At 36.5% G+C, this 27,760-nt stretch overlaps 1 protein-coding gene across 5 annotated transcripts in view; it reads right to left on the reverse strand.

Annotated features, from left to right (window-relative positions):
• The window catches only part of OXCT1 (3-oxoacid CoA-transferase 1), a 143,761-nt gene that overhangs the window by 80,767 nt on the left and 35,234 nt on the right, over positions 1-27,760 (reverse strand). For all 5 annotated transcript variants that reach the window (XR_002522529.2, XR_001903341.3, XM_009208338.4 and 2 more), the window contains exon 8: positions 1,566-1,673. Coding sequence is in view for 3 of the 5 variants with exons in the window: in XM_009208338.4 (XP_009206602.2) it covers positions 1,566-1,673 (108 nt within the window). In the remaining 2 variants the exon portion in view is untranslated. The remainder of the gene's footprint in view (positions 1-1,565; positions 1,674-27,760) is intronic.

Genomic DNA, 27,760 nt, shown 5'->3' on the forward strand with positions numbered 1-27,760 from the left:
AAGATGAGCTCGCTCCCATTATTATGAGACAAATCTGCAATATACCAGAGATTTAAAAAAATACTATGGGTGATATTTGATGGTAGAAATAATTCTTTAGGAACTAAATGAAAGTGGTCAGATTTGTTTAAAGAGGAAGATATGCTCTTCAGTCTGTTTGAAGCAAATAATCTGTTACTATCATCACACTGTCTGCTACTTCTGTTACTCTTCCAACTAACTTATCCTCTGGTGCACAGGGACTGGCCAGAAGAATGAAAGAGGAACAGACTTTGGGAAAGTGTTTTTCAGGGCTGTCAGAATGTGTTTACCAGGTGTTGCTGCTGCCAATTGCCTGTTTCCACCTGCAAAGTCTAGACTACTTTTACCACAAATGCATCACAGGAATCACAGAAATACGCAGAAACCAGCCAGGAAACTATTTCCTTTATTAAGTCTCTTTGACACAAACAGGCTCATGTTTGCAAAAGTCACATCCTTTCTTCCTAGGCCCTGACACTGGTTTTGTATTATAAAATGTCTTCCTGTTTGATATCTATAAGGTAGATATCTCTGGCACCCTACTATATGTCTATTCTGTTGCTGATCCCTAGACACTTCTGAATCATGATAGTAATTCTGGCAAAGTGGTCGTTCTCTGTTCTCACTGGCTGATGATTTACATATGTGTCCCCTCCAAATCTCAGGTTGAAATGTACTTTCCAATGTTGGAGGTGCAGCCTAGTAGGAAGTGTTGGATCATGGATGCAGATCCCTTATGAATTGGCTTAGTGCCATCCCCTGGGAAATGCAGGAGTTCTCCCTCTGTTAGTTTACACACCAGTTGGTTGTCTAAAGGAACCTGGCACCTTCTCTCTCTCTCGCCATGTGACATGCCCGCTTCCCCTTTTCCTTCTGCTCTGAGTAAAAGTTTCCTGAGGTCCTGACCAGAAGCAGATGTTGGTGCCATACTTCATGTATAGCCCACAGAAGTGTGAGCCAAATAAACTTCTTTATAAATTACCCAGTCTCAGGTATTCCTTTACAGCAATGCAATAGGGACAAACACACTGGCCTTAGAATACCTTCAATGCTCCTGGTACCTACATTCCTTGCCACAATCTCATACTCACCAGCTACCCACAGCCCGAAGCTAATTAGAATGACATTCTGCACTCTAGAAAAGTGCAAAGCACCTTCAAGATAGACAATTTTGAACAACCAAACATTAAGATAAGACTTCAGCAGGGGTAAAACCACCAAAGACATGATTATTCTTATGTCCCCTCTAAGACAGCCAGAAAAACTATACATCATAAATTAGGACAATAGAAGCCTGGTAGACACAGCCTAGAGAATCTCATGACATGGTGATACATATCTTGTGATGACAAGGCACTGTCAGGCTGCACAGAGGCATAGATCATCATATCCCCATTATGATAAGACACATGAGAAGCTCTTACTAAGATCCAAAACCAGACTTTCTGCTCAGCTCCAGTTCCCCATCATCTGGAATGGTCTCAAGGATGCATTATCTCTGTAACTGGATCCGTGAATACTGACAAAGCAGCTAAGTCAATTACCTCAATTCTTTTCTCATATTTTTCTCCCTTTATAAGGCGATGTACATAAATCTGAGGAATATGGATGTCTTCTGGAGCAAATGCTCCAATATCCACAATTTCTTCAACCTAGAAAAACAGAAATTTCTTTCAAAGTTAGTGAAAGCTTAAAGTGAATATTTTTAATTTTTTTAAAAGTATATACATCTTCACACACAACTTAGGCTGGATACACGATGTAAATATATATGACAGAATATGAACATTTATCTATGTATGTCTATGTGCACATATGGGTAATGTCTATACACCTCCTGGACCCACAAAAGAGAAGAAATTCAAGTGCATGTTTCTGAACAGAAAATACAGACCATAGAGCTCCAGAAGTTAGCCTTTGCTTAAAAGAGTCTCAGTTACAAATTTGTCAAATTGTTTGTCAGTACGGCTGCTTGAACTTTCACAAATTGCAGCTCAACAATGCAAAACTTGATAGCACATTCCTTAAACACAGATTTTCCTAAATTAATGGGAAATTTATCATATCAAAGACAAAAATCTGTAATAACATCTGCATGGTCAATTGAAGAGCTTTTTAAATAAAGATACGAATGCTATTTGTAACAGTTGTAAATTATTCTTGTTATCTTCCTGGGATTGTGATACAACTGCAATTGCTGAAATAATTTACTTAAAGACAGATAATTCCAATATGGAAACTCAAAACTAAAATATTAACTAACAACTAGAAATACTCAATTTAATTAGAATCAAAGTCATTCACCAAGAATAAGGTCATATCATAACAACATGAAATGCCTCCACATTAGTCTGTTATTTTAGAATTCATTTAAAAGACAATTTTTCTATCAACATAAAACAGTTCAAAATAACAAGGATCAAGAAAAACTAAACTTGACATTGTTGTGGTCAAAGAATTAGCTTTCTGGTGACACACACGCACACAAACACACATACCTTTAAGTTGAGAGTACTCAGCTTAACAGATACACTATCTAAAGCAAATAATTGTTTGCTTCCATGAACTGACTTATACAAGGAGAGTTGTATTGATTTTTGTTTCCTAAACTATTCACTGAAATCTGGAAATCTGTGAGGTTAAGTAGCCCTTCTTATGCTGTTGTACTACTATATGCCTTCACTAGGCTCTTCCTACAGTGCAAGAATACCAGGGCTTACAGAAGACATTATACTCATCGTGCAATGCACACAAATAGCTGAAAAAGGCAAGGACATGGTGGATTAAAGCTATCATCTTTGATAAACAGAAAAATTTTGACCAAAATCAAACAAAAATTCCAAGGAAAGATCAGAAAACATGTCAGCATCCAAGTTGAACTACTGGGTAGAGAGGCACCTGGGGATGAGTGAGGAGACAGGGAAAGTGGGGCCGAAGACCACTCGCCACTGCACTCTATGTCCTCCCCTTGAAAACTCTCTATGCTCCAGTATTTTCTATTCAAGGTGGAGGTGGGGAATGCAGAGCAGCTAAGCACTACTGCTACCTCTTCAACTGGCTGGAACTTTCAGCCATTAGGGCTCATTCACATCTTTACAAATTCAGTTTTAGCCTTCAAAGAAGTTGGTGACTTTAAAAATGTGTTTGTACATTAATCCAGTATCCTGAGGACAGTCATGAAGATTTATTATTCATGAAAATACTAACCTCAAAATTTATGGTGTATCCATGTGATTAATCAATATTATGCACTCATAATATTTAATGACATCTCATAATATCATGTTTCATAAAATCAAGATTTTGTATAAGTAAATAAAAATTTATAGAAATGCACTTTGGCATAGACAATTATTTATATACCTACAGAAAATAAAAGGAAACACATGGAAATGCCAAGAATTGTTATCTCTGGGTAACAGCACAAGTTGTTTTTATTTTCCTTTTACTTTTATAATCAAAGGGAAACCCACAATGTTGTTTTTTCAAAAGATGTGATAAACACTAAGTTTCTAAAACTAGGAGATCATAAGTGGGGCATGTGATGAATCTCACAATTAGTTAGACATGTACCAAAGAGGGCATGTTAAAAAGAAAATAGAGATTCCAAGAAAAACTGAAGTTTCTAAACCCTAAAAGCAGTCACAACATTATGAGCTAAACTAAGGAAACCCTTCTTGCCTGCATATTTGAAAATAATAATGCGAATTATTTTTCACACCTAATGTTGCTCCAAAAGGTCAGGCCCTCAAATCTCTTGCTACAATTGAGACAGCAGCTTCCTATTTGGTCTTCCTGCCTCACCCTCTAGCAGGGGCAAGGAACATAATAAAAAAGGAAGAAAAAAAAATCAGTATTGCTCACTTAAACTGAAAATGCTGATGGAAACCCGTCACTATTTTCTTTTGGTTCCACCAAAGAATGTTTCAACAGAAAACACCAAATCAAGACAAAGCTTCATTACCAAGGACAATTACATCATAACTCTCAGAACTAACAGAATGAATGTGTCCTGGTAAAACAACTCTGATAAGCAAGAATCTAGCTAAACATAAACAATTACATGTTTTGTCATCCTAATATGAATGGCTTTCAGACTGTAGAAAATGCATGTGCAGCATTTGTCAAAATAACAACACTCAACAGTATTGAAAACATCTATACAAAAATCAAAGCTTTCTCAGAGTTGGTTAGCGGAGTTAATAGCTAAGAAAGAAAATATTTGAAGTACAAACCAAAAGAAGAAAACATGTTTTCAGACAATCTATGAAAAGTGTTTAAAAAAAAATGAAGAGGCAGAACTATCTTAATGCTAGCTATTGAAGGGACTGACTTCAGTGCCAGTTTTGTGTGATCTTGAGAACAGTAAGAAAGAAGCAATGGAAGGATTAAAAAATCTAGTGATATCAGGTGATAACATGAGCATTACTGGAAAACCTGATGAGAAAATGATGACTAAAATGAGCTGGTTAGGAAAAACATAAAAATAAAAGACCCCCAGATCCCTTACCAAAGACTGCAGCGTTTTCCTCCTGAAGTTAGAAATGGGTAAGACAGAATAAAGGACAAAGAAAAAGCCTCAGGGCAAAGCAATAGGCAGATCTAAGTGTCCTCAGGCAAGATCGAGATGGAAGAAAGGTAGCTAAGAACAACCTGGACTTTTCCATGGCACTATGAATAGATGTCATGTCCCACCACTTGCTACAACCAGAAATCCAGACATTTGAGGCTTCTCTAATTGGTACTCGTCTTCAGTCATTAACAGAAAAATAGAGACTAGGAAATGTTATTGATTTGAACTTTGTTTTAAAAGGTTGCTTTCTCTGCCCTGCACTCTTCCTACTTTATAACTCTGAAAACTTATTTTAAAGCTTAGAGAAGGATAAGAATTCATCCCTTGGTGACAATGTGTTTGTGATTGCTTGGCAAACATTACTTATATCTAGGTAAGGGAAGACAGGAGCTGCAAGGCAATAACGTCCTCATTTTTTATTTTATTTTAGTGACAACCTCAATCTGTTATAGACACAAAAACGGGCCCAACCCTAAATGGTGTTAGTGAAAAATGCTGCACACCTGCAAAACTCTGTGTATGATACAAAGTAAGGGCTGTTGAGAGGGAGGAAGGGGAAGACTCACATTCCAGGCTTTCTTCCTGACTCATTTTAAGTTTCAAAAAAGTTTAGGAGGAACGTGCTTCTTTTGCCAAAAAGAAAAGAAAAAATCAGAAAACAAGCAATAACATCTAGAATCATGAGAAACATTAACTCCAAAAGAGAGGGGAGAAAAAGCAGCCGTGGAAGACTAGAAAAATAGAAGGGGGAGACAATAAGCAATAAGAGAAGTTACAAGTTAAATGCAGAGGTGCTCTGGATGTTAAAATGAGTAAAATGAAGAGAAAATGTGAATAAGACCTCATGTTCAATAGATCAATAGGATAACTATAGTTAATAATCTACTGTACCTCTCAAAGCAGCTAGAAGAGAATAATTTGAATGTTCTTAGCATAAAGAATAGATAAATATGGTAATGGATATCCCAATTACCCTGATTTGATCTTTATGTTATACAAATATATCAAATTATCACAGGTACCCTGAAAACATACAGGTCTATTATGTATCAAAAAAAATAATTTTTTAAACAAGAGGCAATGTAGAGAAAGGGGAGGTCAGCATGTAAGGCATCTTTCTCAAAGATTCAAATGAAGAGAAAAAAATCCAAAGGAGCAAGAAAGTGAATATATTCTTAGGCTTCAAGCTAAGGAATGATAGGATAAGTACGAAAACACGGAAGAAAATGGTATGAAAGCTAAAAGGGCCAAGGACAGATACATATGGTCTTAGATGTCTATAAGGAAATGCACAAAGATGGAAAAGTTGAGGGGCTACTAACGAATTCGCAACCTTTAAAATGGTGGTACATATGATTGCATAGTCATTATTGAAACTGAGTAGATGGGATCTCCTGCCAACAGACATTCCACAATGCCCAATGAAAAATAAACATAACAAAAAAGCATGTTCTGTCAAGAAAATATGCATACAACTGGGATGCCACTGACCTAGGCATGAAGTGTGGTAAGGAATATTTTAAGTGAGTTTAAAGGGAGAAAGAATATCACACTGGTCGTTATATAATGCCCAAAGACAGAGATGATATATTTGTAATAGAAGTGACAAAAATTGGCTCAAATAAGAGATGCCAATTATTTGAACATCTTCTATTCATCACAGTCTGCTGATAACTCTGTATTGCCTTCTGGTAACTTCTGTATTGCCTTCAGAACAAAACAGTGAGAGAAACCACGATTCAGGACCTCTAACCAGCAAGAATAAATTGCTTGGTAAAGTAGAAATGACAGAAATATTGAGAAAAAAATGACAATGTAAAATTGGAATTGGAAATAGACCAGGAAGTGAATCCTAAACGTACACAGAAATATATCCTGGTCTTTGAAGAAAAGATTTCAGTAAGTTCAGAGAAAAGAGAAGCAGGATCAAGAGGTCAGAAACTCAAAATGACAAATGGGCTTATGAAAGATAAGGATTGCAAAACTTCCATTCTGACAATATGAACATGGGTTATATTGACAAGGAAGAGAATGGTTATAAAGAAATGAGTGGGCCTGGCACGGTGGCTCAAGCCTGTAATCCCAGCACTTTGGGAGGCCGAGACGGGCGGATCACGAGGTCAGGAGATCAAGACCATCCTGGCTAACATGGTGAAACCTCGTCTCTACTAAAAAAAAAAAAAAAAAAAAAAAATTACAAAAAAAAAACAACAAAGAACTAGCCAGGCGAGGTGGCTGGCGCCTGTAGTCCCAGCTACTCGGGAGGCTGAGGCAGGAGAATGGTGTGAACCCGGGAGGCGGAGCTTGCAGTGAGCTGAGATCCGGCCACTGCACTCCAGCCTGGGCAACAGAGCGAGACTCCGTCTCAAAAAAACAAAACAAAACAACAAAAAAAGAAATGAGTATAACAACATGGATAGCTTTGTGTTTCTTCATATTTTATCAGGGCTCCCACAAAAGAGACACATATGACCTAGGACAAATGGAAGTTATGAAACCTTAAGAGGTCTATCAAAAGATACAAAATCAGAATGAGATGAGGACTCCTCAAAATGCTCAAGATGAGGAAAGGGTGGCTCCTGGGGTGATTTTGTCTTTGCTGCTGCTGCTGGAGAATTTGAAAATGATAATCACTACTGTTTGGGCAGAAGACAGGAAAAAACAGAGCAGTTGAATTTCATTTTGTTTCTGACTTCACCAGGAAGAAAGTAAGTAGATAGTATGATTATGAAGAAATTCAATTCCAAGAAGAGATACTCAGATTCTCTGTACCAATTCTAGGCTGTAGACCCACAACATCTATATCCCAGGACCCTTAAAGAGCCTGAAGATACGATAACAGAATTACAGTCAAGTGAAAAATGGTAGAGGTGTCAACTGAGAGGCAAATATACTCCTTTTCAAAAGGAGGGCTCAATCTACAACAGTATTCTAAAATGGATTATTATATACGTGGTCTAGATGGCCATAAAGAGAGAAAACAATTGGACAGCAGTCTTAAGTCTTCCCCCCAATTAAATCATGTCATACGATCTTTATTAATTTGTGATCAGGCTAGAACATAAGTAGGCCAGGAAAAAAGCACAGCGTGTAGTTCCACAGAGCCTCTGACCCAGCCCTTCACATAAGAGTCTTATAGACATAGCAGAAAAATGTGACTTGAGCTCATTCACTTAAAATCAACAAATACAAACTAAGGACCTACTAGATTTGGCAAGGAAGAAAACAGAAGAGGTGTATGCTCTGGTGTACAGAAAGGTAGACAAATACTTGAAGAACCATAAGTATATGGTGGCTTGACAAAGCCTTAGGGGGAAGTCTTCAGTGCTGTGGTTTTTAACTTTTGAGGGTACATGTACTACTTTAAGAATCTCATGGGTCATTTCAGGTACACAAAGGTTTCTTTAGGTATAAAATCCTTTGTAAGATTCCATGGAATTACTCCACAGACATCTGTCCACCCTCGTCCCCTAGCTCCAGCCTAGAACCCCACTCTAACGATTTGATGTCTTTGTCCTATCCTGTTCAGTTAACATATTTACAAGGCTTTAAATGAAGATAAGGAAGTCAGCATTATAGTTAAGGGGCAAGGGTTTGGGTGCATCCCTTTCTCTAAGAGAGAAGACAATCTGATGCTCATTCCTCCAAGTATTTACCAAAAGAAGTGACAACCATATTCAGGGAGTTGAACCACTCTTTTAAATGCCCCAAGAACGGTATGCCCCTAGAACAAACCAATTACCTTTATACCACAGTCATAAAGAGTCAGTTTTTCTTTCTTGCAATCAAGTGAGCTATTTCTTACCATTAAAACATAGTGCCTGACATAAAACTGACTGGTTGTAGTAGCAAGAATAGTTGTATTTCATCTGATCATTAGCTTTCTTTTATATGTACTATTAACTATATAAATACTTTGATTTTTATTTGGCATCCCAGGCCTCACTCATGTTTATCATTATAGTATCAATTTTTAGTCCAATCCTAGAACCACTGTACAGTTCTACCATTCCTTTTCATTCTTATAGCTCTGTTCTTAATTGATGCTATCATGTATATTTATGTCTTATAAGCTATTTTAAATCATCTTTGGGAAAAAAACAGGTAAAAATTAAACAGCACATTTATCAAACTGGAAACTGATCCAAGGCCAGAAAGAATAGCTAATTCAATGAAGACAGAAAATGATCTCTACTGGTTAGGGAAATAAAATGGGCAAGTGTTAACTGAATGAACTTCAGCAGGGAGTAAAGTTAATATCCTAAAATACCTGGCCTAATAGTTTTTTGAAATGCAAATAGAAAGGTTTAGCTAACCACCAGCACAAAGACTATTACATGACAGAAGTACTTCCAAACACCAAGAGTCTTCCTTTCTCTGTTTGCTATCTAGTCTCAGAGCTGGTGATAGCACCTTCAACGTAATGTACCTCAATAGAAAACAGAAACAGTCCTTCCTCCCTACAATGCCTCATTTTAAAATGCAGGATGTGAAAAATGGATAAAGCAGTCTGAACTCTAGAGGAAAAGCTCTATCTGAAATAACTCAGTTTGTTAAAACTGACTAGCAGCAAAATTAATAGCTTACGTATTAAATCCTTATATTATACAACTTCTGACCCATATTGATTTGAAAAAAGTAGAAATGTTACTTCATATACCATCCCAATAGTTTTTGTAATGTGGAAGAATTGTTTAAAAAAATTAAAAGCAGTTTAAATATTTTCATTTCCACTGACTCTCAAACCAAGCTAAAATAGCAAAATACCAGCATTGATTAGACTAACACTTTATTTTTATTTTACTTTTTGAGATGACATCTCATTATGTTGCCCAGGTTTGTCTCAAATTCCTGGGCTCAAGAGATTCTCCTGCCTCAGCCTCCTGAGTAGCTGGGATTACAGGCATGCACTACTATGCCCAGCTGCTAACATTTTTTGTTTGCCCAGAAATGCCAATCTTCTCTTTATGTGTGACTTACTAACATTCAGGCAATATTCTAAAAATCCAGATTTCATTTGTCATGTCTCTTTTAAAAAAGAAACTTCATTAGGACTGTAGCAAATCCAGAGAAATAATTAAAATGAATACAGCTACCCAAAGGAATTAAAATACATCTAACATGTTCATTCAAAGCACCAGTCTTATCTGTAATAGTTTTTAAAAAATTACACCATTATCATATACCCCAAGGAAAACAGGGAGACCTAATATAATTAACAGAATTAAACGAGGAACATTTTCTAGTGAAGAGAGTCACAGAGAAACAGTAAGAGAAAAAGTTTGTGTTGGGTTTTTACAGCTACAGAAAGACTGCCTATTGGTAATGCCAATTCAACTTTAAAATGTTACTCTAAGACTATTTCCTTCAATTTGAGGCTGTTAATCATCCCTGAAGCACTTTATAATGCAGGAACACAACACTTAACACATAAAATGCAAAATGGGATTGGGTTAAACCCTAGCATTTCCAGAACACAGTTAATGGCTGCTAAATCTAACAGATTTCATTTGAATTCAGCATGAGAATGACTCAACAGTCCCTAAATTTAAAATTGTTTAGCATGTGCATTAGAAGAATTTTACTTTATTTCATTTTTTTAAATGTCCTCCACGTTTTCATTTCTGCAGAGCAGTAAGTAGAGTAGAATCCTACATATTTCATTAAGAAAATTAAGATGCCATGTTTGTTTTCCCTGATTTATATGAGGTAGATATGAAATGGAAAAATAAACTTTAAAACAAAATATTTATTCCTCTCTGTGGTTCAATTTTCAAAACTAGATCTTTAAGTCCTAAAGAAATTCAAACATGTTTATCACATTTCAACTATGACTTTAACATTATGATCATATGGCTCTTCTCTTAGTACAAGTAAGGGGATGCACAATCAGTTTTACTGCTGGCACCACTTGGTTCAGGTTTTTCTAACTCACTGAATTTCAGCATCTAGTCATCACTGGGAAAACAGGGCAAGTCTTAATTCTGGTGTTAAATTAAATAATTCAAACTTAAAGCTCTTGGAATTTTAAATCATTCTGACCCTTGAGAGAAGTGTGGCCGTGCAGCCAGGGTCTCTTGGCATGCAGCTGCAACTTCTGCCCTTTTTTCTATAAAAAATTAGAAAAATCAAACAGCACTAGAGATAAGACCCCCTTAAGATCACTACCCTTCTTCATGGAGTAATAAACTAACCTTCCTTGAGTCAAATCATTACAACATATTATCTGGTCTCATATGGAAAATGTTGTAGTACTGCTAGAATTTCTGTGCCTCTATGAGTGAAAACTTTTCAATGTTGGCATGCTAACCCCATTTGTTTATAGAGTGTCTCCTGCGTGGCTACCCTCAGACCGTACTCAAACTCTACACTTAATCATATCTTCTGAATCTCATTATTTATGGTTGACAGTAGCCATCATTCAGACAATAACTGAAATCTACCATGAGTAAAGCTGATCAAGGTCCCAAATCCAAAATATCTTCCTGGCATATAAACTCATCCCCAAAACTCAACACCATATTTGAAAAGTCTTAATTTTTCAAATATGGTGATCAAATATGATGATTAAAAGAAGAGTAGGAATGGTTGATAAAGAACAGCAATTTATTGATGTCAATATTTAGTAAGGGACATTTTAGCCCATATAATTCTAATGCCATGTATTTCACTGAGCTTTCCTATGGATAAAAAAAATAAGACAGTATGATAAACAAAGTACTGGATTTGAAGTCAGAACACATAGATTTGTGGTTTCAGCCCTAACATCATCTAATACTACATTCTTACATGAATCACCTAAAATCATTTCACCTTTAAAATGAAAAAGTTGAACTGTAAATCAAGTCTAATATTCTTCCCAGCACTTGTATGATCGTTAAGTCTATACTAGTTCCTAGATATTCTATTACAAGACCATAAAGTATGCACATTATTGTGTAGTATCTTTCTAACTATTCTGGATATTGAACACTCTAGATTAACGTCATCTTACTGGACATATCGGTTAAATGAAAAACATGATTTTAATTCCATGCCACACAGCATATCTTCAATACCCCTCTGTACTTGTGTACTTGCTATATCCATCCTTTTCTGACCAAACAGGCTGTTGAATTTACAAGGCCAGTTTATTTGCCAATTTATTACTTTATAACCCTTTGTATAACTAGGTAAGTACCATATGGCTTGTTTTGCTTTTGCAGAGTAATAAAAGCTTACTGAATGAGACACACTATACCAGCCAATACTAAAAGGCACACCTTGAGATAAAATGATCTCAGAGAAGTCAGAGGAAACTAGTCACAGTAATAAGGAAGGGAGTTACAGAACAGTTGGTGGCACATTATCAAGACTCTCAATGCAGGACTGACAATGGCCTCAAATATAAAACCATCAGGAAGAACCACTGAACACAAGGCATTTTTGCTTTCTTAGACCATGGCAGGATAATGATGTCAATCAAGTAAAATCCATAGAACATTTCTAAGCCTGCGAAGTGTTGTGTATGTTTTGAACCTGCTGACTCAGTGACTTAAATATCATTTAATGAGCAGCTATTATGTCCCAGGCATTGTGTTACATACTGGGACTACTGAGATGAGTAAGACAAGGTCCTACAAGGTGCTCACAGTTTCATGGAGAAGATAGGTAACCAGAGAATCACAATAAAACATGAAAATAAGTGCAATAATAGAGGGAACATTCCACTGACCAGGCAGAAAATCAGCCACAAAAAAGGGAGAACATTCTAGGCAGTAGGAATGTCAAGGGCAAAGGGTAGGGAAGGATGTGATCTCATGAGAGAATGTGAGGATGTGTTATTTGTCAAAGGACCTAGGGTACACTGGAAATAAAAGCATTGCATCAGAAGTTCAAAATTTTTATTCTGTGGAATGAGGAACCTAATTTTGGAAAAGCTATCAGAAATGGTAAGAGCTAACTGAACAAAAAAGGAAATATGATGTCCTTTACACTTCAAAAAATTCTCAAGAGAGTTCACTTTAGTTAATGCTGCTGGGACAGTTTCTTCTGATTATTGTGGCTTCTCGCCAGAAAAAAATTTGACACATTGGCAATTACCTTTTCTTGCTTTTATTAATTTTTGGTTGTGCACCTGGATTTTCAAGGGGCCTAGTAAAAGGCCATATTTGCATATGTTCTAATATTAGGAGACTGCCAGATGCTACATGCTCAAACTATATTAATACATGAAAATAATCTGTTTGTAAGACAAAAATTAACAAGAGGGGTCAATGAATCACATTTATCACTTTTTCCCACATTTCTTACTAAAATCATTTATATAAGCCATGACTTTAAGATGCCTTCTTTCAGTTTTGTCCTTTAACCAGAAAGATTTGAAGAGTGACTCCTTTAAAAAAAAAAAAAAAGAAAGAAAAGAAAGAGAAAAAGCAACTAATTTTTCAAATGAAACAATCTTGCATAAGCCCTAATTATCACTTCAGTATTTGTAGACTAGATCTATATTTGAAGTTGGAAAAAAATACCATTTTTTGACAAGGTCTCTGGAAGGAGTGAGGAAAGCCACTATTATTTTTAATCAGAGTGACTCTCAAATCATAAGTTATATTTTTAACACAAACATGAAATAAATTGATAAGTAGGTCACAAGTTGTTAAACCAAAAGACAGCACAATTAGGAAAAGGAATCCATGTCATTCTTTGTATGAAGATAATTTTTTTTTAGGAGAACATCCCCTGAGTTTGTATCAGTGACAGTGTACCTTATTTAATAATCTTACAAGAGGGAGTATCATAAAGATTCTAAAACCATTAATATGTTAGAAATGCCCTCTGGCTCTCCCTTTTTTGGCAGGTGGGGGACAGAGCTTCACTCTTGTTGCCCAGGCTGGAGTGCAGTGACGGGATCTCAGCTCACTGCAACCTCCGTCTCCCAGGTTCAAGCAATTCTCCTGCCTCAGCCTCTCGAATAGCTGGGATTACAGGCACACGCCACCACAACGATTAATTTTTGTATTTTTAGTAGAGACAGGGTTTCACCACATTGGCCAGGCTGGTCTCGAACTCCTGACCTCAGGTGATCCGCCTGCCTCAGCCTCCCAAAGTGCTGGGATTACAAGCTTGAGCCTTTTTTCTTTTATTTTCCCAACACAATCTATGTCCTCATTTGCAACGAGATTATTTTGTGAGAAATCACGACTGTAAGTTTTAGAAGGTTATCTCAAAACAGTGAATCAACAGCACTTGACTCACACCTTATTTTATGAAGGGGCTCTGTGGGTATAGCTGCTGGCCATGGTTACCTTCTCTCTGGGAATCTTATCCATATTTACTTCCATAACTGGTTACTGCTCTAGGTTCAAAATGTTCTTCCTTTTCTAGTCTACTAACTATAGGCAATCAAGTTCTTGTCCTGGGTCAAGCAGCCAGGAGGATTCTCCAGGAAGCTAGGTTCTAATCTAGAGTGCCTGGCTCCAGAGCACACATATCAACCATACCCTGTACCTTTTCTTCCCTCTCACACAACTCCTCAACTAAGTGGGAGGTTTAAGAACACTTGGGAATAAAATACTAGTGACATTCCCATTAAAATAAGACACAAAATCACAAAAGAAATAGAGTCAATAAATATATGGAAAATATTTCATGTCTCTTGTCAAAGATATCCAGTTAAAACTATAGGGTGGCATTTTTCACCTAGCAAGTTATCAAGTGTTTAAAGTACAACATCCATGTTGTTGAGGTAGTTCCAAATGATAGTTTTACATATCACTGAGGGGTTATAACTGAAGTTATCTTTCTAGAGAATAATTTAGCAATACTTTCCAAAACCTTAAAATGTTGATGCTCATATAAAGAAAACTACCTCTAGAAATGTGGTCAAATAATCAGACATGCACAAAAACAATATTCACTAAAGCGTTAATAGTGAAAGATGGAAAATATGAAAGTCCAACAATAGAATTGTTGATATGTTTTACTATTAAAATACCTTCCTTTAGGGATTAGTGAGCTGCAAAAACATGTTTAATGTTTTATGTAATGAAATATACATTATACTAAAATGGTCCCTATTTTATAAAAAGAAACATTATGTATGAACAGGAATTAAAGAAAATCAAGCCAAACACTTCCATGTTTTCTCTCAAGTCTCTTTGTTCCATGCAGAAAGTGTCTCCCCATCCCATTATGGCCCATCCTCACCCAAATGTCAATCAAGATGGCAAGTGTAAAATGCCTTAAGTCTTCTCCTTCCTTCACAAATGACCTTATTTTTCTTGTTTATCTGCATAAACAAGGCCAAGAAGTGGAGAGGGGTTGCATGGGGTTAGTGCCATAAACTCTCAGCAAACCACCATCAGGATCCCACAGCAATCACTATCTTTATTATTGAATTGGGCACTCACTGCTCTATGTACATCTTATTTTCAGGTTAGTCTTATCTCAACTAGATTGTAAGATGCTCTGAAACAATCACAGTGTCTTATGTAGCAAATCCTTAACATTTGTATACCTAATAGCCATGTTGTTGGCTACATCCCCAAGCAACTCTGAAGGTAGCAATTTGTAGTTTTGGTAAGCTAGAAACTTCACTCAATATGCAGCTGAAATGGACTTCAAAGACAATTACCTGTCTCCCACATTTAACCAAAGAATTATTTTTATCTACATAGCGACACACATGCAGTCACTTCCTGAAGAAAACATTGCCTCTTTATGAAAGTCAGTACACAGTGCCAATAAAGTGGTTCTTAGATGTTTAGGAAAAATACAAGAAATGAAATATAAAATTCAACAATGGCTCAGAATCAGAGCATGAACAAGTCTATCATATATTCTACATGGAAACAAAAATAGGCAATTTATTAATCTTTCAGGAAGCATTCCAACCAACATAGTGGTTTAATTCCAAGGAGTGTAATTGATAGATTATTTGGTAAGAGTTTGTTTAGTTTTATAAGAAAACACCAAACTGCAAAGGAAGTTGTACAGCATTTTGCATTCTCACCAGCAATGATTGAGAGTGCCTGTGGTTTTACCTCCTCATCAGCATTTGGTTGTTAGTGTTCTGACTTTTAGCCATTCTAATAGGTGTGTAATGGTATCTCACTTAGGTTTGCAATTCCCTAATGATATGACGTTAAGCATCTTCTCATATGCTTATTTGCCATTTGTGTATCTTCTCTAGTAAGGTGCCTGTTCAGATTTTACCTATTTTGTGATAGGGTGATTTTCTTATTGTTGAGTTTTAATTGTTTTTGTATATATTTGACACCAGTCTTTTATATGATACATGTTCCAAATATATTCTCCCAAACCACAGTTTGCCATTTTATTCCCTGTACAGTGCCTTCTACAGAGCAGTGGTTTTTAATTTTAAAGAAGTCCAACCTATCAGTTGTGTTTTCTCTCATGGATCATGTTTTTATCTTAAAAAGCATGGCCACTTTTTCCTTGTTATTTCCTATGAGTTTTCTATTTTACACTTTACATTTAGGTCTTTACGCCTTCTTGAGTTAGTTTTGTCAGGTATTTTAATAGAATTTAAATAAGAAATTGAGAACCAAAAAGGCAAAAAAGCACGCAGGTGACACGATCTAGTAACTGCAGGAGGAACAAAGAGAAGTAAATGGAACTGGTGCTGGGGCCAGGGGTTTCTGAGAGCTGGGATCCAGACCCCTAAGGGGAGTCACAGGAAGCAGCCAGTACTGGTACTTCTGAAGCTCATGAGGCTAGTTCTGCAGTAGCGGTTTGGGAGTTGGGGGGAGACCAGATATAAGAACTGCCACACCATAAACATTAAGAATTGTTCTGTTTTTGTGAACAACTGACCTTTTTATCATTATGCACCACCCCTCTTTATCCCTAATAGTTTTCCTTGCTTTGAAGACTACTTTGTCTGAAATTAATATAATTGCTCCAACTTTTGTTTTGTTTTCTTTTGAGACAGTTTCACTCTTTTGCCTAGGCTGGAGTTCAATGATCTTGGCTCACTGCAACCTCCGCCTCCCGGGTTCAAGCGATTCTCCTGACTCAGCCTCCCAAGTAGCTGGGATTACAGGCATGTGCCACCATGCCTGGCTAATTTTTTTATTTTTAGTAGAGACAGGGTTTCGCCATGTTCGTCAGGCTGCTCTCGAACTCCAATCCGCCTGCCTTGGCCTCCCAAAGTGCTGGGATTACAAGTCTGAGCCATTGTGCCCAGCCTAATTGCTCCAGCTTTCTTTTGATTAATGTTAGAATAATTTTTTCCATCCATCTCTTTACTTGTAATTTGTGTCTACATATTAAAGTGGATTTCTTATAGACAACATATAGCTGAGTCTTGTTTTTAATCCACTTTGAGTCTTAATTGTTTGGTATATTTAGACCAGTAATGTTCAAATTATTTAGTTGGATTAGTATCTACCGTATTTACTACTATCCTCATCATGGTCCTTGTTCTTTATTCTTTTTGCCCTCCACTCTTTTCTGCATTCTTAGTTTTAATTAACCTTTTTCATATAATTCTTTTTCTGCCTTTTTTGTTACACTTGAGTTTGCAATATATATTTACAATTAATCCAAGTCCTCTTTCAAATAACACTATATCACACTATATTACTTCACAAGTAGTGCAAATATCTTAAAACATGGTATCCCCAGCACTTGTCTCTTATAACATTGCAATCATTCGTTTCATTTGAAGGCCGGCCTTGTTAACGCTCTGGGTATATTTCAAAATGTCCACTTTTCCCCACTCCCCTTGCCAGAAGCACAAGGAAATTTTCCTTTAGTCTCCACCAAAACTCTGGTAGGGATCCTAGAGGTAAAACTCACAGAAATATGAAGCCCCTCCCAAGACCAGACCACTCTGGGATCTAACTCTCAAACTTGTCCACATGAGCCTCCAACAATTCATCAATTATAGTTTGAGTTTTTCTACCCCAGGACAGGTTCCCATGAAGATTTCTGCTACTAGGCTTCTGCTCCAGTAAGTTGTGATTCTCCATATTAGCCCGTCTCTCTCCAATTTGGGGGGTAGTGGTTTGCCCTGTGACTTTAATCCTCTGATGGATCTAAGAAGAATTGTGGATTTTTCAGTTTATTCAGCATTTTTCTTATTGTGAGAATGGGTGTGGCAACTTTCCATCTCCCTGCATGTTTGACCTGAAATTGGAAGTGGTTATTTTTTAAATAATCATTACCAGTAGTTATTACATAGAATCCTAAAGTTTCTATTTTGAATTCAAACAACTATATAATACTATCTACCTCATTTTCAATTGGGGGGAAAAATTATATCTTCCTAAATGTGAAGGTTCTCATTTTACAGCTTTTAGGAGATTATCCTATTTCATATGCTCTAAAAGGTTAACATTACTGAACAATTCTTAATTTTGCATTTATGAAAGTATTAACATTATTCTGGGGCTACACTAAGTTAACTGAAAAATTCAGTCAACTAAAGGTCTATGAACCTGCAAGTAAGGAGACTGTAAATTAGATAAAATTGTTAACATTGCAAAGCATAATGTAAAATGCACCTCAAAATATACCAAACATCATTTGTTTTTGCTTCAGAACATAAGCTTTAGAGGCACAAAGAAGTGTTTAGATCTTAACTCTTCCCCCTACCACTTCTGTTATCTTAAAGTCTTTCGTTATCCTTATTTGTTCTTCTATAAAATATAGACAATAAAACTGACCTCACTGGGTTACTATAAAGTGCTTTGCATGTAAGTGCATGGTATAAACAGAAGTTGTCGCTATTCTTGTTTTCATAATTATTAGGTTATATATCTCCTTCAACTGATATTACCACTATTGAAAATATGTCAATTATAGCATCTACCACACTCTGTGTAGAGCACATCTTAGCTATATAGAGTCTACTTGGACCATTTCACTGCCCCTATTTCCTGGGAATGAATTACATTAAGAAAGTTTTCCATTCCGTTTTCCTGTCTCCTTATAAAACCTAGTCCTCAATCTACATATAAAATATTACCTTGTACATTAAAAACACAAACCACAGAGGAAAAATAAGTGAAAACACTTTGAGTGCAAACATATTCAGATGCCAAGAGCACTGAACAAAAAACTATAAATAAAACAGCAGCTAAAATACTTTTTATAGCAGAAGCTGAGTTATAAAAATGTCTTTCAGATTCTACTTAATACTACTTTTATTTCTAAAGGTCTAATTCCAATTCTAAGAAGCCAATTCAAGATGAATGAGTTTTGTAAATTCCTCAGAGAAATTTAAATTACACCAAAATTTTCAAACTCATTCTTAATCTCATAGCTTTTTATAGTTAACCTGTATTCATCTGAGTTTGGTAATAACGACGAATTTTTCTTGAGTTTTGTCTGTGTCGGCAAAGCTTTTCCAAAATTTAAAGTGAAATTCAAAACTGAACAGAAACTTTTTCACAATACATGGCAAAACTTGTATCCTTTTCTGCAATTATTAAGGAAAATAAAATAGATTCCTTAAATGAATGACCCAGATCCTTTTCACAGAAGGCAGGTTCTTCACATTCCAGTTTAACTTTCCTCAGGTGGGATTTGTATTTAGAATTCTGAAGAACCCAAATGTGTTACTCAGTGGCAGAAACAATGTATATTATCATTAAACTTCAAAAGCTGAATCAGAGAGAAGGTGACCTATACTTTTGGACATGAGTGGCTGAAGAATCTGAATGTGGACTTTGTTACTCAGTGGAAGAAACACTGTATTATCATTAAACTTGAAAAAGCTGAATCAGAGAAGGTAACCTCTAGTCTTAGACATGAGTGAACTTGATTTCTTCATGGACTAAACCACAGAGCAGAAGACCATTACATTCTAACTGTTAAATAATCCTTAGCTCCTAGTCTTAGGAACTATTAATTGTTTTAAACTGTTCCATCCAAAAATAAAAAGATGTTTTCATAATTCTATAAAAATTCAATAAGGCAAAGCTATCATAAGGAAGAAAAGAAAATACTTCCTTCCACATAACTTACATTTTGAACCTTAAGTCCCTCTGTGTTCACGGAGTGGTATGCCCACAGGTGAACAGAAAGCATCAATATCTGAGGCCCTCTTTATTTATGCCCCCAAAAGAACAACAACAGATGTGACTTTCGTTCAAAAGAAGTCAAATAGCTCTTGCCTCCTCTCTCATCGCATGATCTCTTTGTGCACACCCACTCCTCCTCCGATTTAGGCCACGAGTGGAAGCAGCATGAGGCATTCACCATACACAGCTGCCCAGTCTTGGACTTTCTACCCACTAAAATCATGAGCTAAGTAAACTTTTCTTTATTAAAGAACAAAAAAGTCAAGTGGTTATTCAGCATGAGCAAGTTTTAAGCAGAAAATAACTTTACTCTTCATCCCAAACCAAAATATGTGAATCTTTTGAGCCAAAGTATAAAAAGAGATAAAATGGGTCATTAACTAATGCTCCATACTTCAAATACAAAGGCAGAGAGAGGTCATCAATTTGAGGGTGTACAACTCAAACTAATGAAGTGACAGATTTATAAGAACCTTCCTCTCTTGAAGGTGTCCATAATATTCCCCTCAAGAGTCATTATAGTTTTTGCTTGATGTAAGGTATCAGCATGTTTAAGTTGATTTTACGGACTTCAGATACTGGCTAGTTTTCTGAAGGATTTAAGCTAACAATATTTTTAAAACAAAATTTAGTTTTTTGATCATGCACTAAGATTTTAGGAATTGGAGGCATTATGGAATTTTCATTTTCTTAGATCAAGAACTTTGGAAGACAGGGAAAGGATACAGAGGATATGCCTTGCCAGCTGCCATTTATAATGTAGTTCAATAGTCATCATCACTGGGTCAATGAGAACAACAGTCATCTAGGGTTTATTAATCAAAGCAGCAGGAGGGATTAAGGTGAGAATGTAGCACTTCAAAGCTTTAAAAACACACTGAAATCTCTATCCCACTGATGCTCAAAATAAACCCATGAAATGAGCAAACAACAGAGGCTGTAAGGAAGCCGAGATTCTAAAGTCATTTGTCTAAGGTTGCAAAAGTAGTGAGAAGCAAATCTTAATCTCAGATTCTGTTAAGAAAAACAAACAAAAACAAAAAAAAAAAAAAAAAAAAACAAAGAAAGAAAAAAAGAAAGAAAAGAAAAAAGATAAGACTCCTCAGGATTAGTCCCAGAGCTTCTTTCCCTACGTGATCTTTTCCATTCCATAACCCTAACTCAAGTATTTGTGAATTATCCCCAAATGTGTAACTACCTTCCCGACCTCCCCTCTGACCACTACACATAACATATCCATCTGCACCTGTGTCACTACCAATTGAATGCCTAAGAAGCCAATCAATCCTAAGCGAGCTCTTGATTCATTCCCCAACAGGTTCATTCAAGGTTTCTCATCTCAGTAAGTGATATATCATTGCTCGAGCCAAGCGTAGGAGTAATTTTAATTTCTACCTTTCCTCTATCCAGGCTCTCCACATCTCAGGCATGGGCATGTTGGATAGATTCCTCTCCCAACATACTGTATCTCTTAATTCTATCCTTCTCTCCACCACTCAAGTCCAAGCCACCAACAAGCTCTCACCCAGATCACATCGGTCTCCTCATTGGTCTGCCCCTTTGTGCCTCTAAAGTCTGTTCTACATACAACATGCAAGCTAAAATTATGACCTTTCCAAATGCACTTAAAATCCAAGCTCCTACAAATGCCTATATACCTACCTACATTCAGATTTTTATAATTCCTCTTTATACATATCCTGAAATAAAGCCTCAATATTGTCAGAGCAACCAGAAAGTCACAGAGGGACTCAGGACTTAAGTCAGGTCTTCTAAGTGTCCTTTTCATGAAGCCATTCAACTGCCTAGCTTTCTAGTCCAAGAAATTTATCGACATCAGTTTTCTCACTTACAATATTGTAACAAAACTGCTTCTCCTCCAACTTCACCTGGTGATTAGAGGATCTGATGAGATATTACACGTGAAAGTGATTTGAAAAGCCCAAAGCATTATGCAAAGTAATATCAAACACATGGTACTTCAGAAATGGTGCTCAAGTGTGAAGTTCTGAACACTGTTTATAAGAAAGGGGAGTTAAGTGAATCGAGCTAAATAATTGACTTGCCACTCATCACTAACCTTGGCTGTTTCAATCCTTTTCTGCTGCGTAAGAGGACAGGTGCAAGACAAGAAAGCACATTGCTACCCTGGTTAAACTTCCTGATTTGAGGCTTTACCTTACCAACAAATAAGAAATAAATAAGTCTTACAAAAGGGTTTCTGACCAAAAAGAAAACAGAGACTTACAAGGTAGTTTAGAAAGCTGGTGGGGGGAAAAAAAATAATCAGTCTCACCATCCTCAAAGTCTCTCCATCACTGCCTTCCTCCTCCTAAGATGCTGATGATACAGATGAAAAATCAGATATATAAGGCTCTCCCAAACCCCAAGAACACAGCATGACTTCAACCCTGGACTATTTCTGTAGCTCTTGGAAACTCTGCCAGCCAGCAGAAGCTACAGCCACGTGCTGGACACTAGTCAGGCTGGAGGAGATTCCACCCATTATCCTGGTTAGTGACATTCATCTGGCTGTGCATTTTTTGTTTGTTTGTTTCATTTTGTTTTTGAGATGGAGTTTTCCTCTTGTTGCCCAGGCTGGAGTGCACTGGCAAAAATCTCTCACTGTAATCTCTGCCTCCCAGGTTCAAGCAATTCTCCTGCCTCAGCCTCCCGAGTAGCTGGAATTACAGGCGCCTGCCACCATGCCCCGCTATTTTTGTTTTTTTCTTTTGCATTTTTAGTAGAGACAAGGTTTCACCATGTTGGCCAGGATGGCCAGGCTGGTCTCAAACTCCTGACCTCAGGTGATCCACCCTCCTAGGCCTCCCAAAGTGCTAGGATTACAAGCATGAGCCACTGCACATGGCCTGGCTGTACATTTCTATACATGAGAAACTGGCCCTCAAGTATAAGTCAAATAATAAAGAAAAAGGCAAGTGCTTCTAATAAAATGAGTCCATCAATATGTAATTACATCATATTAATGTCAGATCTATTGACAGAAGCATTGTGCTGTTAAAAGATGGTAGCAACTAGAGCTGGATATACAAATTGCTTGCACAAGATCTTCCCTTCATAGATACCCCAAAACTAGTCCCACAAAATTGCAGTCATTTCTCGGCATCTATACAAATTCACATTATTCTAATTAATTTTCTATTCATTGTCTTCAAACCAGCTATTTCAGTTCTACTTAAGTATGTTGGTCCTTTAAGAAATACTGAGTGACTTAATATGTTCAGACTACAGAAATAGAAGTTATGCTGTAAATGAAGGGTCTGCACACTTTTTTCTGTGAAAGATTAAATAATATTTTAGGCTTTGCAGGGTACACACTGTCATATACTTTTTTTAAAAAATGGTCTTTTCAAGATATAAAAATATTCTTAGCTCTTGGACTGTACAAAAACAGGCCATGGACTATATTTTGTCAATCCTTGTAAGTAATAACTGTGAACCAATATTACAGAGGGAAAAAAATGTTCTATACAACATGAATCATCCTCTCATTTAATACAAACCACATTAGTTCAACAGGCTCTCCTGATGTCCTGAATTAGGAAGTTCTATATTAGACAAGGATGAGGAATATGCCCTATTTTTCATGAGGCAAAAAAATTCCAAAAAATTCCACCCAGATATTTCTCTCTTAAGTGGTCAAGGATAAAAGATGTTCAACAAGGACTATGAAGCATCACTTATAATGTGTATATTTATAACATTTAAAAGCCTGGATTTACATAATACAGGTTAATAAAAAATTTGAGGCCTGAAAAACTATAACTAAAGACAAAAAGCCAAAAATAGCTAGGATAAAATTCACCGCTCCATCAAGAAAGGGGAATATATTATTTAAATGACTTTCTTTTAGGATCTCTATACAAACTATAAAAAATAGCTCCAAAATTTTGTAAGGATAATGGCATACAAATGACTTGCTGTAATTGGTATTTTTACCCCACAATGCAATGAAGTCCATTGTACTTGAGATAATGGAACTCTCTCACATAGCTGCAGCATTGTTACCAAGCAACAAGAAATAAAATGTCAAGATTAGCACTTTGTTTAATACATTTTTATCACCAATAAACTATTTCTATTCTGCTATTCTTCTGGGTGTAAAAGGTCATTAAGCTAAGAATTATATTTATTTGTTAATATACAAGCGTATGTAAAATAATGCAGTAAGTTAATACTAGGCATTCATTCAAGTCCATATTTTTATATTTATTGCTTCCTTGGTAGAAACAGCAAATATTAACATAACAGTAATTCTATTAGGTTATTTTGCCAAACTACTCAACTACAATATGTCTTCATTGAGTACATCTTCATTAGCATCCAAATATTTTCAAACCAACCTAGCATTTCATGAAAACTCAAGGAAACAAATGAATTGTCTTTAAATACTGCTTATGTTAGGATATTATATTTTCAAAGCATTCTATACCTGGCTAAATATGTGGCACAGAATTTACAGATATCTTTAAGAATGATTTAGTAATCAATTTGAAAAAGTCTAAAAGCACAAGTAAAATATATAACTGAAAAACAATAAGGAAAATAAATATAAGTTGAAGATTTTATATAATTTACCATGTCTAAAAAATCAACCTGTGTAAAATGATATCCATCATTCACCACATCCATCCCAAAAGTTAACACTTAGGAAGGTGATAGTATTCTGCCGAAGGACTAAGGATTCTTCAGGGAGGGTTGGTGGAAGGAAGGTATTTCTTTTTTCCATATTGTATCAAACAGACACCTTATTTTTTTTCTCTTAAAAGAACTTGTGTCAAGTGTTCAACTCAACTGGCCCATGTGAGTAGATTCAAGAAGATTAGGAACAGTTTTTTGCTAACCTCATTCTACGTAGCTACCTGAAATAGAGAGCTTTAACCAGGTAAATTTTAAAGAGCAGCAAAGAGCATGTAGCATAGTAAGTTCACACAGTGAATGCCAAATTTGACATTTCAGCCAAGTTCTCACAAATATGCCTCCATATGTCAGAGATATTTATGTGTGAACGTATTTCACACAGGAATGAGCCTGTGTATGGATGTGTGTGTTCTTGAAATGGAATCTAATGACGTTTTTCAACATGGTGAGAAGTCTTTGTCTTATATGGACAGAAGCTTCATTTTTCTTCCTACCCCAACTTTCTTTTTATTGCCTCTTGAAAAATTACGAGTTCTACTGCTTTTAAAACTGTATCATTAGGGATTAACAGTCTAAAGAATAACAAAAATTTAAGACGGAAGGAATTATGCTTACTCCTTAGGCATTTTCATTTCTCTAAAGCAGGAAGCAAGATGGCCCAAATCTCTAAAACACTGATACATTAATTGGCCTGCTTAATAATGAAAATTAAATGTTCATAGGATACACTTTAGTGCTTAAGTCACCTGGTTAAAATCCACTGTGTTCCCACCTTCTATTGTAAAGTAAAACAACTAGCTTGATTACTTCTAAGATAATGTATGATGAATTATTAACACAAAGCTCTCCAAACAGGGCCAGAGTCACAAATACCAGGAGGCTCCAATGTCAAAAGTCACAAAGTCTTTGAAAAAGATACTGCCATTACTCTCGAGAAAGTTAATTCTTGAGACTCCACACCCTACGACCATACAATGAAAATAGTTTGTCAAACCCACCACAGATGCTCTTGCCTCAGGCCTCTGCACATAGTACTCATTTGGCCCTAAAAGGCTCCACCATCAGTTAGCTGCAAATCTAGCTTCCTCACTCTCTTGAGGTCTTTACTCAGAAGTCATCTTACCAAGGCCTTTCACTGTACCACCCTAAGTTTCAGTTTCTTTCCCTGACATTTCAGGCACCTTTTCATGCTTTGTTTTTCCTCCCTTAACACTTAGCAATATCAAATATACTACAAATTTTACTTATTATTCATCCTGTTATCAACATAGACCATCAGAACGTAAACTCCATCATGAGAGCAGTGAATTTTGTTTTGTTCACTGCTATATTTCCAGAACCTATAAAAATACCTAGTACACTAGAATTTGAATATCAGTGAACTTTCCTTAAACTATCTTTGCACTGTAATATCTGGTATTTGCCTCAAATCAATTAGAGGAGGGAGAAGGCAAAGAGATGGGGATGTGAATGGGGCAGGAGTGACCATGGGTTGATAGTCATTGGAGCTAAGGTGTTGGGCTCATGAAGGTACATTATACTCCTCTGGTTACTATTGTATATGTTCATTATCCTCCAAAATAAACATTTAAAATGAAAATTTGTATTATCAGTTACACTGCAATCTTTACCTTTCCTCATTCACCAACCAGAAACACTACATGTCTGCTTGGCAGGACGGCAGACACACCCATGATCTTTTCCTCTGATCAGTCTCCTAAAAAGAGATAGAGAGGTGGTGGAGCAAGATGGTGGAAATGAAGCCATTTGTCCACGCCTCAGGAGTACCAAATTTTAACAACTATCTGTACACAGAAAAGCACCATCACAAGAACCAAAAATCAGACAGCATTTGGGGAACTCACAGCTCTGAAGGTGAGAACGCACACCTGGCTGGCTTCACCACCTGTTTATTGTAGAGCCCCAGGGCCTTGAGTTAAAATAGGTGGTAGTCAGGTAGTAGTTACAGTAGGCCTTGGGCAAAACCCAGTGCTTTAGGCCTGACCCAGCACAGTCCCAGTAGTGGTGGCCATAGGGGTGTGTTTGACTAACCACACCCCCAGTTCCAGGGGGTTCAGCACAGAGAGAGAGAGAGAGAGAGTCCACTTGTTTGGAAGAAAGTAAGGGAAAAGAACAGCAGTCTCTACTGGTAACCCAGAAAATTCTTCTGGATATTAACTAAGGCCATCAAGACAATACCTCTTACAAGTTTACAAAAACCACAGCAATTATGATTGGAGCCCAAGTCCCTCTGAATACCTAGAAAGCTTCCCAAGGAAAGGCATTAACAAGACAAGACTGCAAAGACTACAATAAATACCTAACCCTTTAATGCCCAAACACCAACAAACATCTATAGGCCTCAAGACAATCTCGGGAAGCATGACCTCACCAAACAAAATAAGGCACCAGGGACCAATACTGGGGAAACAGAGATATGTGACCTTTCAGACAGAATTCAAAATAGGTGTTTTGAGGAAATGCAAAGAAATCCAAGATAACAAAGAAAGAATTCAGAATCCTATCAGATAAATTTAACAGATTGAAATAATTTAAAAGAATCAAGCAGAAATTCTACATTTGAAAAATGCAACTGACATACTGCTGAATGCATCAGAGTCTCTTAAATAGCAGAACTGATCAAGCAGAAGAAAATCACTAAGCTTGAAGACAGGTGTTTTGAAAATACAGTCAGAGGAGACAAAAGAAAAATAAAGAACAATGAAGCACACCTACAATATCCAGAAAATAGTCTCGAATGGGCCAATACTAAGAGCTACTGGCCTTAAAGAAGAGGTATAGAAAGAGATAGGAGTAAAAGGTTTATTCAAAGGGATAACAAAATTTCCCAAACCTAGAGAAAGACAAACATTCAAGTACAAGAAGGTTATAGAACGCCAAGCAAATTTAACCCAAGGAAGACTACCTCCAAAGCTACCTTTTGGGAGTTAATCAAACTTCCAAAAAATCAATGATAAATAATTCTAAAAGCAGTAAGAGAAAAGGAGAAAAGAAACAACAGACAACAGAGCTCAAATATGTCTGGCAACCAACTTTTCAGTGGAAACATTACAAACCAGGAGAAAGGAGCATGACATATTTAAAGGACTGAAGGAAAGAAACTTTTGCCCTAGAATAGTACATATGGCAAAATATCCTTCAAACATGGAGGAAAAATAAAGAACTTCCAAGACAACCAAAATGGGAGGGATTTCATCAACTCCAGACCTGTCCTACAAAAAGTGATAGAGGAAGTTCTTTGATCTGGGGGAAAAAAAAAAAAAAAAGGATGTTAATGAGCAAAAGAGAAATCATCTGAAGATACAAAACTCACTGGTAATAATAAGCACACATAAAAACACAGGATATTATTAATATAACATTGTAACTGTGGTGTGTAAACACTCTTAAGCATAAAGACTAAATAAAGAACCAATTAGAATAACTACAATAACTTCAAGACATAGCACAA

This window comes from Papio anubis, chromosome 5, assembly GCF_008728515.1.
Source record: "Papio anubis isolate 15944 chromosome 5, Panubis1.0, whole genome shotgun sequence".
Lineage (NCBI taxonomy): Eukaryota > Metazoa > Chordata > Mammalia > Primates > Cercopithecidae > Papio > Papio anubis.